The sequence below is a fragment of the Mesoplodon densirostris genome, chromosome 17 (genome assembly GCF_025265405.1).
Source record: "Mesoplodon densirostris isolate mMesDen1 chromosome 17, mMesDen1 primary haplotype, whole genome shotgun sequence".
Lineage (NCBI taxonomy): Eukaryota > Metazoa > Chordata > Mammalia > Artiodactyla > Ziphiidae > Mesoplodon > Mesoplodon densirostris.
Genome location: NC_082677.1, coordinates 17947677 through 17965857, shown reverse-complemented (window position 1 = coordinate 17965857; position 18181 = coordinate 17947677). Strand labels below are relative to the sequence as shown.

At 41.8% G+C, this 18181-nt stretch overlaps 1 protein-coding gene across 2 annotated transcripts in view; it reads right to left on the bottom strand.

Moving 5' to 3' along the window:
- The window catches only part of KPNA3 (karyopherin subunit alpha 3), a 90367-nt gene extending 74551 nt beyond the window's left edge, over window positions 1-15816 (bottom strand). Inside the window, exon 1 of one of the 2 annotated variants that reach the window (XM_060079681.1) lies at window positions 15664-15816. In XM_060079681.1, the coding sequence (XP_059935664.1) occupies window positions 15664-15732 (69 nt within the window). In that variant the 5' untranslated portion in view covers window positions 15733-15816. Of the gene's footprint in view, window positions 1-9906; window positions 9933-15663 lie in introns of those variants that run through there. The other variant, XM_060079682.1, reaches the window with a different exon arrangement.
- Between the last annotated feature and the right edge of the window lie 2365 nt (window positions 15817-18181).

The following is an 18181-nucleotide window of genomic DNA, read 5'->3' as shown; positions in this document are numbered from 1 at the left end:
AGTGGCACTCACTAGTCCTCTAAAATGATGTGGTTTCTGGGGTTCTTTCCTCCTAGTCCTCTTTTCTTCTTACCCCTACGAGCCCTTATCTATATTCTCTTAAATGCTCTAATCACTGTTTAAACTATTTTCCAAACCTTCACCACTGGCCACATCATCCTAGAACAGAGGTAGGCAAAATAGGGGCTGTGAGCCAAATCCAGCCCTCCACTTGATTTTGTAAATAAGCTTTGTTTCCCTATTGTCTTTTGCTGCTTTCATGCTCACAGCAGAGTGGAACAGTTGTGACATAAACAGTACAGCCCTCAAAGCCTAACATATTATGGCTCTTTACAGAGAAAGTTTGCTAACCTCTGCTCTAGAAGGTAAAACATACGAAGTAAATAGTTCTGATAACTTCCTGCCTTTGGCCCCCAATGCCAGTGCTATCAGTCAGACCATCCATCTCTAAGACCCCTGAGAGTTTCCTAACTGTTCCTCCCAAGCTTTCTTCCCACCCTCACCAGTCTATCTCCTACAGTACAACCAAAGCAATAGTTCTCAATGCACAAAACCCACTTCCCGATTTAAAATTTTCCCCACAGTAAAGCTTGTTCACAATCTGGCCCCAGCCTATCTTTTCCAACTTTCTAATCACTCCACCTGTAAGAAATACTGAATGAATTTAGTTCCCCAGAGCATATGATGCTGTCTCTTACTTCCAGGCCCACCCAAGATTTACTACCAAAGAAATGACTACACATTTTTCTAGCTTCAGCTTAGGCACAGTCATCTCCATGAAGCCTTTTCTGATTCACCCACGCTTTCCCTATGTGCCCACTGTACTCTCTACATAATTCCATTATAGTAATTATTTGTTTGCTTTTACATCATTTCCAGACTAGTCTTCCTTGAGCAGCAACCCTGAGGCAAAGTAGGAGAATGGTTATTCAGGGCACAGGATTTTAAAGTAGGAAATCTAGGACTGAATGCCAGTTTCGCCTCTTCCTGGCTATACGTTCTTAACAAATTATTGACCAGGGTATTTTTGCAGAAACTAACTCCTGTGGCCAGCGATTTGTTCTGTAAGTGAATACTGAAACACTCATGTTTGAGTAAATATCAACAACTTTTTTTTTTTTTTTTTTTTTTTTTTTTTTGCGGTACACGGGCCTCTCACTGCTGTGGCCTCTCCCGTTGCAGAGCACAGGCTCTATACGCGCAGGCTCAGCAGCCACGGCTCACGGGCCCAGCCACTCCGTGGCATGTAGGATCTTACGGGACCGGGGCATGAACCCACGTCCCCTGCATCGGCAGGTGGACTCTCAACTACTGCGCCACCAGGAAGCCCTCAACAACTTTTTTTGCAACTTTGTAAACAACTTTTTGCAACAACTTTGTACATGTCTTACTAAAGCATTCTAATACTTTGTTAGAGTGTGATAGGCAGTAGAGCAGGCACCTCTGTGCAGGGGAACAGAACATCTATTACAAACATACTGTGTTTCACTGCACTTTCCCCTGGAAGAACGGACTCTACACTTTCTGACGGCATTTTTTTTTTTTTAGTCCTGTGGATATTATTTCCTCTAAAATATGTTCTTTTATTTTACCTGATAGTCGACAAGGTGGATCTTTGTAGGGGGCTCTTTTGTATTTATTTCTTTATTTATTTTTAAATATTTACTTACGTATTTATTTGGTTGCGCTGGCTCCTTAGTCGCAGCACGTGGGCTCCTTAGTTGTGGCTCCAGGGCTCCTTAGTTGTGGCATGCGAACTTAGTTGCAGCATGCATGTGGGATCTAGTTCCCTGACCAGGGATCGAACCCAGGTCCCCTGCATTGCGAGCAGGAGTCCCATCCACTGCACCACCAGGAAAGTCCTAGTGGGGGGGTTCTTTTAGAAATGCCACAAGAAGGACCAGGTGTGGGACTACCACTACATTCACCAGAATGGTCAGTTACCCATTCTCTAGCTATTGCTAACAAAAATTGCTTGTAAGTCCCTTTATTCTGTGCATTAAGGCTACAATAAATTTTAAATGCATTGAATAAACCGCAATTGCTCAGATAGAAACCCACTTTCTTATACCATTTTCGAGTTTTCTGGAGGATATTGAAGTTTGCCAGATATTGATCAGATTGATCAACTCCTTTCATACATTTATTATACCTAATATAGAAGTGGGCTTAGTTATCTGATGGCCAGTCCTCCTGTCTTCCTTTCCTGTAGATGCTACGGAGGCATCAGGAATAGTTGTCACCATGCGGACTAGCCTCATCTTTCCATATAAGAAGAATCACTTCTCCCTTCCGTAAGAATGTCATTTCTCCCCTCTGTAGATTTTTAGATTTCTCCTTTAACTGGTTTGGTAGACCACAATTCTCTTTTATAGTCTACAAACTCTGATTTTATTTTTCAACAATATTTCAGATGTGGACATACTATTGTAATAACTGTCTTGGTAAATATGGTGCCATGAACCGAGATAAGGTTGTAGGATCGATAATACTGTTTCTTGCAGTTTCTTTCCTTCACCTGTGTAAATCTCAAGGTTGCATATATATCCAGTTTCACTTTCGCTAACCATCCTGACCAAAATTCCACATTTTGTAAGTTTTCCAGCATTACAGGCTTTGAATCTGAGTCATCCTCTCCACTTTATCATTGCCTCCTCAAGTGATAGCTCTTGTTTGGGTATATAAATCGATTGAAATTTTGGTAGAAAATAATCCAAAAGAGGCTTAACTTTTGTAATTCTGTCTGCAGGAAGAGGAGTTTCCGAGTTATTGTTCAAGTGAAGAAATGTCATTATTTGTTTGAACCTTCTTCTCGTCATAATCTTTGCAAAGATAGGTGTTTCAAGTAAGGGATCAGTCGGGACATTCTTTCCAGTGTGACTTTATCTGTCCCATCAAAGTTATTAATCCAAGAAACTTCTTCATTTCACTATTGGTTACATCAGTTCATTGTAAAGCCTTATCATACTTTTTTTTTTTTTTTTTTTGTGCGGTATGCGGGCCTCTCACTGTTGTGGCCTCTCCCGTTGCGGAGCACAGGCTCCGGACGCGCAGGCCCAGCGGCCATGGCTCACGGGCCCAGCCGCTCCGCGGCATATATGGGATCCTCCCAGACCGGGGCACGAACCCGCATCCCCTGCATCGGCAGGCGGACTCTCAACCACTGCGCCACCAGGGAGGCCCCCTTATCATACTTTTTATATGATTTTTCATTCTGTTGGTGATACACGTTTGTTTGGGAAGTGACCAACTCAACAAAGTCATTACCAAAAATTAATTCTGCTATTTCACTAACACTTTGTGGGTTATTACATTCAATAGCTACACCTAGGGGCTTCCCAGGTGGCGCAGTCGTTGAGAGTCTGCCTGCCGATGCAGGGGACACGGGTTCGTGCCCTGGTCCGGGAAGATCCCACACGCCGCGGAGCGGCTGGGCCCACGAGCCATGGCCGCTGAGCCTGCGCGTCCGGAGCCTGTGCTCCGCAACGGGAGAGGCCACAACAGTGAGAGGCCCACGTACCGCAAAAAAAAAAAAAAGCTACACCTGACACGCCTATAAAGTCTTCTAATTTTCGTGAAATGTCGTCTTCAATCCACTCTTCGGTAGAAGCAAAGGAGCATTCTCCAGCACCGTGAGTTTCATTTTCAATTTCCATATGAGAATCAATAACTAAGGTTTTTTGCCTTTTTTTCGTCTAATATTCACATTGTCTGAATCAGAACTATACTCTGAAGAGCTATCATCTTCTGAGACACCAGTATTATGTTGCTCGGACAATCAGAGACAGTACCTGCATAAAATTCACCTGAAAAATTCTTCTTCACTCAAAATTTCGCGATGCGTCATTTTTTAAAATTTTATGGTACATTGCATTTATAATATACTCAAGGTTGGAACAAAAACCTAATGGAGCAAAATGTGAATGATAACAACAATCATTAAGTTGTATAATGAAACCTTGATGAATTTTAAGTTCTAAAAACTTTGCATGGTGATGTTAATTGTATCACTCTCTAAAAAGGTATTGGTACATCTCCGGTTGATAAAGTATGGGTAACAAAAGATGTATTAATACATCTCCAGTCAATAAATTGTTAAGCAAATTACTTAACTCATTTTCTTCATCTGTATAATGGCAATTTCGTAAGGATTATTTAAGATTATTCTTATAAGCAGAGTACCTTGTACACAGTAAGTGCTCAACAACCATTGATTATTGATATTGATAATCACTGATTATCATTATTTTCATTGTTTTATCCCCCACACTTAGTTCAGAATTCAGATAACTTCTGAGTAAAATAACTGAAGCAAGCTAGTTTTGCACACATTATTTTCAGCTGCATACTGAATATTTCCATTTGAACAACGTTTGGATCCCAAAACTTGTTATCCTTACTCCGAACTGTTTCAGTTAGAGTACCCAATCTGTTAAGGTTTGCCCAGGACTTTCCTGGTCTGAACACTGAAAAGTCCTGTGTCCTGAGAACTCCCTCAGTCCTAACCAAACCAGGACAGTCATCACCTTAAATTAGAGATATGTTGCAAACAATAAAAAACAGATCTGAGTTAATTTAAGATACAAGGGGAAGCGGGGAGACAGGAGAATTACTGGAAAAATACAGCACAATTCAAAGAACCAAAGGAAAATCTAAAGAATCAGATCTATGAAAAAATCAGGATGAAAGCAACTCCAAAGATCTAGGTGGCAGGAATTATGGAAGATTTCTTCACAGTACTTCTGCCAGGATGAATCACTTAGGTCCCAGTATCAGCTCACTCAAGACTTAAATGCCAGGGTACAGCATCTGATGGGCCTATTTTGTACCATCCAGAAAAAGTGAAGCACTTTAATTAACCGAAAAAGCAGGAGCATTTAGATTAAAAATTCCACCAAGAGGTATCCAATGGAAGAAGAGTAGCTTCCAAAGGCGAAATCAGAATGCTGTTTCCAAAAGAAAGGGGAACAGATAAAAGATCACCATATCAACTGTTGCTAGAACATGCTATGCTTTCAACATTCCATGATTTAGTCACTGTTATTCATGTTATTTTTCTTTCTGTCTTTGCAAACTCCTCCTTCAAGACCTAGCTCAAGGGTGATCTTTTGTGTAACCCTACTCAATTTCCCCAGATATAGTCACTCCCTTTCTACATGCTCTCATAGTACTTTGCAAATTATGTACCTATATAAGAGAACTTATCATACTGCACATTAAGCATATGCTTAGATATCGGTCTCTCCTACCAAACTGAACTTCCCTAGAGCAAGGACAGCATTATTCGTATTTACAGTCTTTGGAATTAACAATGCCTCCCTGGCACATAGCAAATGTTATATAAGTGTTTAATAAATCTGTTATCTAAGTCACTAGGATAAAAACTGTATATGAAGCAACAAACTAAAAGGGAAGAAAGGAGCTACTACAGGTAAACATGCTTACAATATCAAAGAAAAAGCTGACAGACTAAGAGCAAGGGAATGACAGGCAAAAAAAATTATGAAGAGCAAAAACTCCATAAGTACAGAAATTAAGGCCAAAATTCTGACAAATCTAAGAACTTGAAGGCATCACTTATATAAGAGCAAAAAGTAATAGCCATATGCATAACGATGATTCTCAAGAACCAAGAAAATAACTAAATTTTATTCTACTTAAGAAGGCAGAGACATGCATAGGACATTTTTAGAAACACTGACATTTCAAAATAAAAGAAAATTTGGTATGTAAACAAATAAACTTATAACCCAGAAAACTCAACAGTTCAGAATGATTAATTCCAAGTTAATATAGTCATGATTCATTTTACCATGTTTTAATTGTTAATGTTCGTATCCTAAGCTGTGGCAAATTTTTTAATGGCAAAATGACGAAGTATAGCTACATCCTCCTTACATATTTAATACTGCTCTACTTTGAAGGTAAAGGAATAGAGACTTGGAAATGAGAATATAGCCAAACCTTATGCTAAGAAAACAAAAAATCAACTTAGGAATGCTGTCAGTCACGGAAAGAAAATATCACTGACTTTGAAGTTAGATTTTCTAGATACATTTTCTAACTCCTTTACTGGATCCCAAGAAGTCAGGTGACTTTTTCACTTCAAATGTTATTCAAGTCTTTATCATATTTCACCCAAACAACTAAAATTCATTTCACCAAATATGATAACTCTGACATCATGAGATTAAACTACTCTTTATCATCTGAACCGCCTGATCAGTCTAACATCAATATTGGGATATATCCTGAAGCACACAGCATCACCAATTGAAGGTTTTTTTAAATCAAAAATACTTAAACTAAAGATAATTAAGCCTTTCAAACTAACCTCCAGTTTACAGAAAATTCAGAGGGTCGTAAGAAATAGGAGGAACTAGTTAAGCAACACCACAAAGAGAAAGACATATCCAGTAATTAGGACAGTCTGATAGGTTGAATCATATGAAACTGCTGGTATTTGGCTGTTTTGAACCTCAAAAATGGCCATTTCATGCGGTTTGACTTAATATAAGGAAACTGACCTGATTTCTTCTTCACTAAATTAATGGCATTTTTTAAATGGTGGGGAAAAACAGCAGAAAGGAGGAAGCAACCCAAGGATCCATCAGTGGATAAATGGATAAGCAAAATGTGGTATATCCATACAATGGAATATTATTCAGTCATAAAAAGGAAGGAAATTCGGACACACACTGCAACATGGATGAACCTTGAAGATATTATGCTAAGTGAAATAAGTCAGTCACAAAAGGAGAAACATTGTATGATTCTACTTAAGTGATGTTCCTTCCTAGAAGCGTCAAATTCATAAAGACAGAAAGAAGAGAGGTTGCCAGGGGCTGGGGAGAGTGGAAATGTAGTTAGTTTAATGGGGACAGAGTTTCAGTTGGGGAAGATGAAAAAGTTCTGGAGATGGATAGTGGGAATGGTTACACAATGATGTGCATGTATTTAATGCCACAGAACAGTACACTTAAAAGGTTAAAATGGTAAATTTTATATTATGTATATTTTACCACAATAAAAAACATGGGGGTCCTAGAGAAATGGAAATAAAAACAAAAATAAACAAATGGAACCTAATGAAACTTAAAAGCTTTTGTACAGCAAAGGAAACCATAAACAAGATGAAAAGACAACCCTCAGAATGGGAGAAAATATTTGCAAACAAAGCAACCAACAAAGGATTAATCTGCAAAACAATAAGCAGCTCATGCAGCTCAATATCAAAAAAACAACCCAATACAAAAATGGGCAGAAAATCTAAATAGACATTTCTCCAAAGATATACAGACTGCCAACAAACACATGAAAGGATGCTCAACATCACTTATCATTAGAGAAATGCAAATCAAAACTACAATCACCCCACACCAGTCAGAATGGCCATCATCAAAAAATCTACAAACAATCTAGAAGATGGTACAGATGAACCGGTTTGCAGGGCAGAAATAGAGACACAGATGTAGAGAACAAACGTATGGACACCAAGGGGGGAAAGTGGCAGGGGTTGGGGGGTGGTGGTGGTGGTGGTGGGATGAACTGGGAGATTGGGATTGACATATATGCACTAATATGTATAAAATAGATAACTAATAAGAACCTGCTGTATAAAAAATAAATAAAATAAAATTCAAAAAAAAATCTACAAACAATAAATGCTGGAGAGGGTGTGGACTTGCACTTGCACTTTTGGTGGGAATGTAAACTGATACAGCCACTGTGGAGAACAGTAGGGAGGTTCCTTAAAAAACTAAAAACAGAACTACCATATGACCCAGCAATCCCACTACTGGGCATGTATCCTGAGAACACCATAATTCAAAAAGAGTCATGTACCACAGTGTTCACTGCAGCACTATTTACAATAGCCAGGACATGGAAGCAACCTAGGTGTCCATCGACAGATGAATGGATAAAGAAGATGTGGCACATATATACAATGGAATATTACTCAGCCATAAAAAGAAACGAAATTAAGTTACTTGTAGTGAGGTGGATGGACCCAGAGTCTGTCATTACAGAGTGAAGAAAGTCAGAAAAGAGAAAAATACTGTATGCTAACACATATATATGGAATCTAAAAAAAAAAAAAAAAAGGTCCTCATGAACCTAGGGGCAGGACAGGAATAAGACACAGATGTAGAGAATGGACTCGAGGACATGGGGAGGGGGAAGGGTAAGCTGGGACAAAGTGAGAGAGTGGCATGGACATATATACACTACCAAATGTAAAATAGATAGCTAGTGGGAAGCCGCCGCATAGCACAGGGAGATCAGCTCGGTGCTTTGTGACCACCTAGAGGGGTGTGATAGAGAGGGTGGGAGGAAGACGCAAGAGGGAGGGGATATGGGGATATATGTATACATATAGCTGATACAGCAGAAACTAACACAACAATGTAAAGCAATTATACTCCAATAAAGATGTTAAAAAAAAATCATGGTGGGAGGAGTCTCTTAAAGGAGACTTAAGAAATATAACCAAATGTGATCAGATCTTGTGGAATCATGGTTCTAACAACCAAATGTTAAAAAAAAAAAAATTAAAGGACAACTGGGGAAATTTAAATGTGGATTACATTAGCTGTTATTAGGAAATGATTAATTGTGTCAGGGTGATGTGGTATTTATTTAAGAATGCACTCTTATTTTTTAGAGAAGTATGTTAAGTCTTCAGGAGTAAATTGTCATGATTGACATATAAGAAAATTTTAAAAATTATTTCTCTATGAATGTGTCTTAATCTCCCAATATTTTACCTATCATAATAAAAAGTTTGGACTTGATTTGGGAAGCAGTAAAAAAAAAAAAGGCACTGAAAGAGTAGAAGTTTCAGTTAAAAAGCATACTTTAAGAAAATTATTGTGCTGGTGATACTTACAATGAAGGTACTTATTTAAGAAATATTTTAGTGCTTATTTTGTTCTAGCCACTGTACTAAGAACTAGGTAATGGAGGTACATATAGGAGAAACAGATAAAACATAATAAAAATATATTATCTAACCACAGTGAGGGAAGAAAGGTTCCTAACAACCTGGGGGGGTGAGGGGAGATTCAGAAAGATTTCTCAGAGCTAAATCCAGAGGTGAGTATTTAAGAGGGGTAGGAATTAACCATGCAACAGGAGGCAGGGAAGGATATTCCAGTCAGCAGGATAGCCCTGAGAATAGAAACAGAATTGGCAAGCAGGGGAGGGCCGGATTCCAGATTATGTATAAGCATATAAGAAGTTCAGTGTTGTTGCTAGAGCTTAAAGGTGTGGAGATGGGGGGTGGGGGACGGACACAGAACCTGGAAAAATAACCAGGTATCAGGCTCACTAAAAAATCTCATGAACTGGGGGAAGAACACCACTTTGGAGGCAACTTTTAAACTGCTAGATGATAAGTAATAAGGCTGAAAGTAGGCTGGAGGCAGTGGAATAGAGAGGCAGGGCCCAAATCCAGAGACAGCACAGAGATTCAAGCTACATGACTGGCATCTGACTGAATGTGGAAGATGAGGAAGGAGTCCAAGATACCTCTCAAATTTCAAGTTCAGGTCACAGTGAGAGTGATGATGCCATAAACAGAAAAAAGAAAAAACAAAGGCTTTAAACACTTTCAGCTTGAGAAGCTGATGTGATGCTCATGTGATTAATTTCCAGCAGATGATTAAAACAGATTTAAGTTCCCCACACTGAAATGACCGTTAAAACTAAGGGAACTGCTAATATGGGCAAGAAAAAGCCAATAAAGAAGTGAGTTGTGGAAAGAATCCCAAGGCATGCCTATAATCAATGGGAAGAAAGAAGAGCCAGCAAAGCCAACAAAAAAGAGTAATCAATGAGGGAGAAGGACCAGGAAAGATTATATGTCCAGATAGTGAATTTGAGAAAAGATAATTATAAGTGTACCTGCTATATGACGTATAGATTCCTGAAAAACTTCATATTCTGCAAAATTAGGAAGAAAGAGGGAAATATATCAAGACGGAGCAATAAGCACCTTTAAGACAGAACATATGGTTAATTGGAGCCAAGAGGCATACTCCTGGGCTTGCTATTTTCAACTGTTTCTGTACTTCAACTACTTGTGTTCAACTGCTGCTACTTGGGAGGGCTAAACAGTTAATGTGCTGGTAAAAATCAAATATCAACCAACATGAATTCTGCATGAACTAACATCATTCCTCTTTATCATTCAAGCAAGAATTAGTTTATGTTACATAAATACATTATAGCAGAACAGATTGTCAAAGGAGGGCTGTAAGCAACAGTATCAATGCCATAAAGTCAATAACAAAAGAAATTATTAATATTTTAGAATAATACTGTACCTTTCACTCCCAAGTACATTATCTAGTCTCTTTTAAAGAGTATTTATTAAATTTTATATACTGGTCACTAAATGACCCAAGGTCCCTACCATGAGTGGGCTTCTTGACAGAGACCACATACTTTAACAGCTGCAATATACACACAGAATTTGTTGTACATCACAGCAATCTATCCCAAAGAGGTAAAGGAAAACTCACTTAGAAAAAAGCACAGAGAGAAGGGAAAAAATAGGGACTGATTGTAAATAAGTATGTTATTAGTCAGGAAAGGCCCTGTGGAGAATTTCTGAAGGTTTTTTTTTTTTTTTTTGCGGTACGCAGGCCTCTCACTGCTGGGGCCCCTCCCGTTGCGGAGCACAGGCTCCAGACGCGCAGGCTCAGCGGCCATGGCTCACGGGCCCAGCCGCTCCGCGGCATGTGGGATCTTCCCGGACCGGGGCACGAACCCGTGTCCCCTGCATCGGCAGGTGGACTCTCAACCACTGCGCCACCAGGGAAGCCCTCTGAAGGTTTTTTTGAACTATAATGACATGGTATGGCAGAATTGCAATCTTGGTGTTCCAGAGATATATTAAGGAGTATGAGTGAAGAAAGAGTTTGCCAGAGTGAGCCCCACCAAACAGACAGCAAAAGAAGGCATTCAGGAGAACAGCATATACAAAGGCATGGGAAGGAAACGTATTGGTTACAGCCCCATCTCAAGTACTTTATCATCGATAGCAATACAAAATATATAGGAAATATAAGGAAAAGCGGTAGGTGAGGTAGAAAAGGCAGACCTTTTTATGAAATTATGTGGGGCATGCTAAGGACTTTTAATTTTATGCTGAATGCAATGGGATGATTTGCCAGGGGCATGCTAAGGACTTTTAATTTTATGCTGAATGCAATGGGATGATTTGCCAGGGAAGTAACACAGAAAGATTTCAGAAAGATCAATCCATAAGTTCACTGGGGAGGGAAGATACAGGGAAACCAGGCGCACTATCACACCTGTATAGGAGACAGTGATAGGGGCCTAAACTAGGGCAGGGTGTAAGGTTGGTAACAAAGGTGAAAATATGAGGGCTCATCAGATGACTAACACAGAAAAGTGAAGGAAGGGAAGAAGGGAGTCAAAGTCAAGGATAAGGTTTGAAGCTTGAACAGTTAGGTAGTATTTCTTACCAACAAAGGTTCCAGAGAGAGAAGCAAGTTTGGTAGTGCTAGATGAATTTACAAATGAGAAGATATTTATTTATCCCTAGTATTAGAAATTGAAGCCTAAAGTTTAAGTGTTAAGGCCAAAGATATGGGTTCTTATTTTTCAGTGAAACTGATGAACTGGCTTCTTACTAATAAGGAAACTTTGCAAAAGTGAAAAAATAGAAGGTAAATAAATCAAATGATAAATAGGATTTCAAAAGTTTTTATTTGCAAGGTTTTAAAATATAAAAATAGGAATTTCCCTGATATAGGCAAGATTTATTAAATATTTTCCCCATTCATTAACCTTCAGATATGCATCCATACAAGTCAAGTCTTAGGCTCCACTCAGTGAAGAGACAGTAAAGCATAGTGAGCACGAGTTCTGGCTTTAGTGTCATGCGGCTTCACTTTAAGTCTAGGCTCTGCCACTTAAACCACCCTAGGACTTGGCGCTAGTAACTTAAGAACTGCAGGCTTCAAGTTTCTTTGGAAGTAAATGTGGATAATAATACATACATACTTTATAGGACTGTGAAGACTAGATAAATAATCCATATAAAGTACTTGGTACAGGTTGACTGTAAACATTCAGTAAGTGTTAAGAATTTGCAAATAATTATTTGTTGTCACTGATGAAAATGTCATATCTTTGAAGTGTACAGGAGCAAGAAAAACTTGACCTGGCTGGCAGTTACCTGCATGTTTGACTTTTAAGTATTTACTAAATGGAACTATGTATTTCCTAGTTGTAGCTACAAAATCCATTCACCCTACCCAAGCCTTGAACTGCTGTCCATGATAATTACTCCCTCCCCTACCTCCATCTATAAACCTCACGATAAGCGTTATCCCTTTTCTCTCCTGTGAGCTTCACACAGAAGAGGAAGAGAACGGAAGAGGAGGAGGTTCAAATCCTCATTCCATGTTAGGACCATCCCCGATCTCAATTTTTGGGAAAATTCCTCTTTACATATGGGATAACAGTACCATTCCTCCAGAATTAATTCTAGATATTACTGCCAGTCACCTTTTTCCATTCCTGTAATCATGTTACACCTCCTAACTCTACTCTAGAATAAATTCCTTCAGATCTCTATATCAAGAAGTTTCCAAGCAACTCTTTGCCACAAAAATATTCTCAGACCACCACAAGCCACCTGGAAGTCTCACCTCTTCACTCCTTAATCTAATCTCTTCTTTTTCACCTGGATCTTTATTCACTAATTTCTCATGTGCCCTGTTCAAGTTTAGTCCATACTTTCTATAAAATTCACCAACCTTTCTTCTATGAAGCTATTCCCAACTGAATGACTATGAAACTACTTTCTTCCTGAACCCTCTCCCTACTCACAATTCCCTAGCGTAACCCCACACTTTTATTTTCTTTAGAAAATATGTATTTTATTCTTGCGCCTAGCATCTTATTTGTGTATCAGCTGGCTATATAATTTATAATATGTTTTATCTTTTATCTATCCTATGTGTGAAAAAGTAGGAATGTTATCTCATCAAAGTACATCTCACTGTTTTTGAAATAGCCTGATAATCACTGCTATTTAGTCACAGAGCTAAGCTGCAACATAAGTTTCTAGTGTAATATAGTTTCTAAAATGGATAAGACTAAACTAGATATGGTGTCTAGTCTCAGTTACACCAAATTCTACAATAAAGTCACTTGATCAGATTTGATCCCAGTTCATCCTTTAGTCACATTTCTAGCATCCCTCTCTCTCAGCAGTCCTACTACAGCAGTAACTGAAGAGTCCTACATCCCCAGGACTCTTCAATTACCACTCCCTGATGTCTGGAATGCCCCCTTCCTTGCTCTCTCCCTCTCCCAGGCCAACTTTCTTTCATTCAGGGTCAGCTCACTCCCATTCATCCACTAGGAATCAACCAGAATATCTCCCTTGACTGTTCAGCTCCAAGTCAGGATCTTCTCATGCATTCTCAGAATACACTTACTGATGTACTGCATTGTAATTATCAGTTTACTTTCCTACACTCCTACAGAACTGTAAAGGTAAACTCCTTGAGGTACAGACTGAACAATGTTAGATACCCAATAGACAATTAATGAATGAATGCTCATACCCACTCCATGACCTTGTGCAGGCTGTACACACAGTCTTGAGTTTCCTCATCTAAAGTACTTTCCTCCTGTAAAGTGCTGATAATGTTACACCTAGCTCATAAAGTTGTCACAGGATTAAAAGAGGTATCATGAAGCTCTTAGTATAGTATCTGACACACGGAACTACCATTTGAATGTCTGCTATTTCATGCCTTAGTTACCCTCCTGAATCCTGGGAATTGTAATGTCACCAATATTTTCAGGCTGAAAGGCTTAGCAAGCATGCATCCAGAAGTCACTGGTTACATTCTGATTATCAGCAGATATTTACTGTGTGCCTATTATGTACAGAAGTCCTTACTAGGTATCACTGAGCCACCAGAAACAATAGGGGTAAAAAATAAGACAAAAACCTGTACCAGTATCCAAGAGAGGAAAGAATGTTAATTAGTTCTTCTGTACAAACAATACAGGTATTTTTTCAAACTACATTAACTTTTGTTTTATAATAGGGGTTAGCTTCAAGAACAATTACTGATGGGCAAAATTCAAACTTAAGTCCTATCATCAAGTGGACCAATAACAAGAGGCAGTTCCAGAATTTCTTGTTGCTATTCCCTAGGTTTCACTTTTGCTTCTAAGTGTCAATATTTCTCATAAAAGAAATTTAACCATGACCAGGACAGAGATAGATGAACTTTATTTGTCTCAATCAAATGGGAATTCCATAGTATTTCCTAATTGGTATGTAATTTTATAGCTCCAAAAAATGGCCGGTGTTTTCTCTATTTTTCTACAAAACAGAACGCTGACTGGCATTATTTTCCCTCACCACCTTCTCTCTTTATGAAAGGATAAAATGCACACTTCTTAGTCACAATGGCCCCTTAGCAAGAATGACAAAACTGCAAATCATGTCACCTAGTATTAGAAGAGGAGGCTGTGGACTTGGAACACTTTCCCCCTAACAAATCCAGAGGTGAGAGTCCCAGTGAAGTTTGTGCATTAAACTACACTGCTTTTGGTAGCTGCAGAGAGACCTCTAGCGCTGCCTGGATAAGCCGAGTTTGCAAATAGTACCTGCTAATGTCACCTTAATGAGACAATGGCAACATGCTGAGTAGCAACAGAGTAACCGCAATGAATGTTTACAGTTTTGCAATCATTTGGAAATTCTACCAGTTTGGAGCAAGAAATATATACAAGGCCGTATGAACGTATATATCCAATTTATTTCAGTAAAACGTGTCAAAGAAATGATCACCCTATGCACACCCCCACTACAAGAAAAGGCTCAGAAAACAGGTCCTGTGCGCGGAGGTCGGAACAACGTCTCTTCCAAAGCCTCCACACAATAGATGGTAAACTATTGTCCACCTTCAGCTTGCTCCAAATGCCAGCAGTAAGGAGAGTATGAGCTGGAAAAGCTCAGCACGACTGCTCCAGAGAACCGCACCGGAATATTAGAAAACGGTCCTGGCGCATCCTACCCTCCCCCATCCACCACCCTCCGACAAGTCAGTTACCCGGCTGGTCCCCACCCCCCTCTGCGGGCCGCCACCGCCCGCCTGGGCCCGGCTCGCAGAAGGTAGGCGCGGGGACCGGCAGAGTCGAGGCTCCATGTGCGGCAGCGCGGGAGGCACTGAGGGGGCTGCGCCGGGCAAGGCTGCATGGGGAGCGGGCGTGAGCCGCGGCCGCCCCCTCGGTGGGGCGGTCGACAGACCCGGGCGGCAGCATCCCCGGCCCGCGAGGCCCCGGCCCGCGGACCCCGCCTCAGCTCCACACCTCTTCCTCGCCGACAGCAGGCCGCGCCCGCGTGACGGGGCCGAAAACCCCGGTATTTCCAGGTCTCTGCGCCGGCAGCTCCGGGGGGCGGCTGCAGCCCGGCCCGCGTCCCGCCGCCCGCTCCGGCCAGCCCCTAGCCGCGATGACGAGAGGCGGCGGCCAACTCCGACCCACCGCGAGCCGGCAAGAACCAGCCCGGCGCCGGCCCCCCGCCCCTCCCTGCCGCCTTAGGGCCGGCGCGGCCAGGCTGGCGAGCCGGGCGGGCCCCAGCCGCGGAAGCACACTCACCTCTACATCTCGGCCCTTATTCTTAAAGCTCTTGATGCGGTGGTTCTCCAAGCCGGGGTTCTCGGCCATGGCTGCGCGCTGCTCCGGCGGCGGCTACTCCGGCGGCTGCGGCGGCGAGTCTCGGCGCGGGAGGGGGAGGTGGGGGAGGGCCGGAGGGAAGGGAGGGGGAGGGGGAGAGAAGAGCACGTTCTGTGACGCCTCCGAGCGCGAGGTGGCAGCAGCGCCGGGGGAGGCTCAGGCGGACAGACGGGAGGGGCGGGGCGGGAACAGCGCTGAGGAACCGCGGGAGCCTGGAGAGCCTTGAGTCACGTGACGCAGGCGGCCTCCGGCCTGGATGCTAGCCGACTGGATGTGCCCGATGGTTCTCGGGATGACCCCCGCCAACCCCCGCCCCCCCAGCAAGGACTCCCCACAACCCCTCGGAGCTGCAAGTCATGCGCCAGAAATGGAGCCAGACTTAGCCGCTTTTACTGCCCCCGAGACGCAGAGCTGCGGCAGGAAACTACAGCTCCCAGCATGCCATTCTTCGGCGGGGATAATTCTCCCTGCCTTGACAGAACCAGGAGAATGCCGGGAACCCTAAGCGCGCGGCTTTCTGCGCGCTGCGCTTTGAGCGCCTGGGCGCGAGACTCCGCCCCCAAGGCCGCCTCTGGGCGGGGTGGGGTGGGAGGAGCTCCCCCGGAGTTGGTACTTTGCGCCCCATTGAGGGAGGGGGCGGGGCTTCCTGGGAGGCGCACCTCTCTCCCCGTAGCCTAGAAAATTAGAAACGAATCCACGGTTCGTGCTTTGTTCCCTTGCTTCTTTGGGTCGGGGTGGGGGTGGGGGTGGGGGTGGGGGGCTGGGGGAGTCTCCTGAAATAGCAGCCACCCTCATTCGCTGTTCCCTTGCTCTGCTTTGGTTTTATAATTAGCATTTATTTCCACCTGACATGTACATATGTATGTATGTGATATATGTGTTTATGTGTGTGTGTTACCTGGCTTTACTGCATCGGAATTAGCTCAGTTAAAGTAGGGACATTGGTAGGTCTACTGCTGAAGCCCTCTGTTAATACAGTGCCTGGCACGTCGTGAATAATAAATACTTGAACACATTAGCGCTCTAGCGTCTGTTTCTTCATCATCCTCCCGAGCCCCGTTCTGCAGCCTCCACTCTGGCATTTCCTGCATTTATGTGCCCTCAATACCTCCGTTCTGCCACCACACATAATCTTCTCAGCCTTCAGGAAGTAGTCAAGCCCTGATACGCAGACTCTCCAGTCTAGCATCTCCTTTTAGGGTCATCGTAGGAATGATCACGGGAAATTTGGATCCATAACGCTAATAGTTGCTTTCTGGATCCATAACGCTAATAGTTGCTTTCTGGAGCAGGTGGGCTTCTCTGAATGTATGTGAAATAATTTAGTTTCAGAATCTCTGGCAGATACAAGCGATGTTATAATACAGTTCAAATGACACTGAGGTCATTCAAAGGTTGGGAGAAATAGAACCATGAAGAGATTGAAGAAGATATTCTTTCAAAGCAAAGGGGACTTAGAGAGCCCAAGGTCCAGGGGTCATGAATTAAGAGGCCTTTGCTGGCCTGGCTATGTCTGGGCCACTTTTGTGAGTGGTGGGTGGTGGCTTGTTGATAAACACAGGCTCATTTAAAGGCTTCAGACCATTGTTGCCATATTGGACTGTGGGCCGGTCTTGACAAAGGTCCCATTTTTCAAGGGAAACCAAAAAGCTGGGTTCTTTTTTCTTCATTTTTAAATGTCGATTTATATTTTTTACTGGACTTTAGGGAATCAGTCACTTAAGAACTCCAAGCCCTCACATTGTGTGATGCTGGTCCAAACACTCAGTTGCTGGGGAGAAAAAACACCTAAAGCTCAGAATGAATAAGTAGATTACTTCAACTCTAGTTCTTAAGGCGATAGAAGTTGCATGTTTGCCACTCCTCCTGATTGACTGAAGAGAAACTTCCAGACTGTTGCTCAATCTCCATTACAATTTAGCAAGAACTTCTCTTTTCAGATTATTTTATCCCTTTGTACCTCTTCTCTTCACCCACTTGCTATCACCAATCACGTAAGTTACCATTTTAGAATTTTAGACATACTTAGTGAGCACTTACCATGGGTTAGTCGTTGTACTAACACTGGGATATATTTGTAAACAAGGCAGCCTGGTATCCTGCCTCCACACAACTTCATATCTATCAGAGTAGACAGACAATAAAACAAGTTATCACCCCAAATGTGTTATGGGTGTCAAGGCTCACAGCATGAAGATCCTTATAAGATCCTGCTGATTCCTAATGTGTGAGGGCAAGATCCCAAATAGAGGTCTACATGTCACATATCTAAAATTTAAAAGTTATAAATCAAGCTTACAAACTCAAAATATATTCTAACCTTTGACATTGACAAATGCGCTTCCTTTACAACCTGGAAGTCTGGGTTTGACTTTAAATTTCTTGACTTCTTGGACTTCTGCTTCAGAATGTGACCGTGCAAAGAAGGATGGAAGCCAGC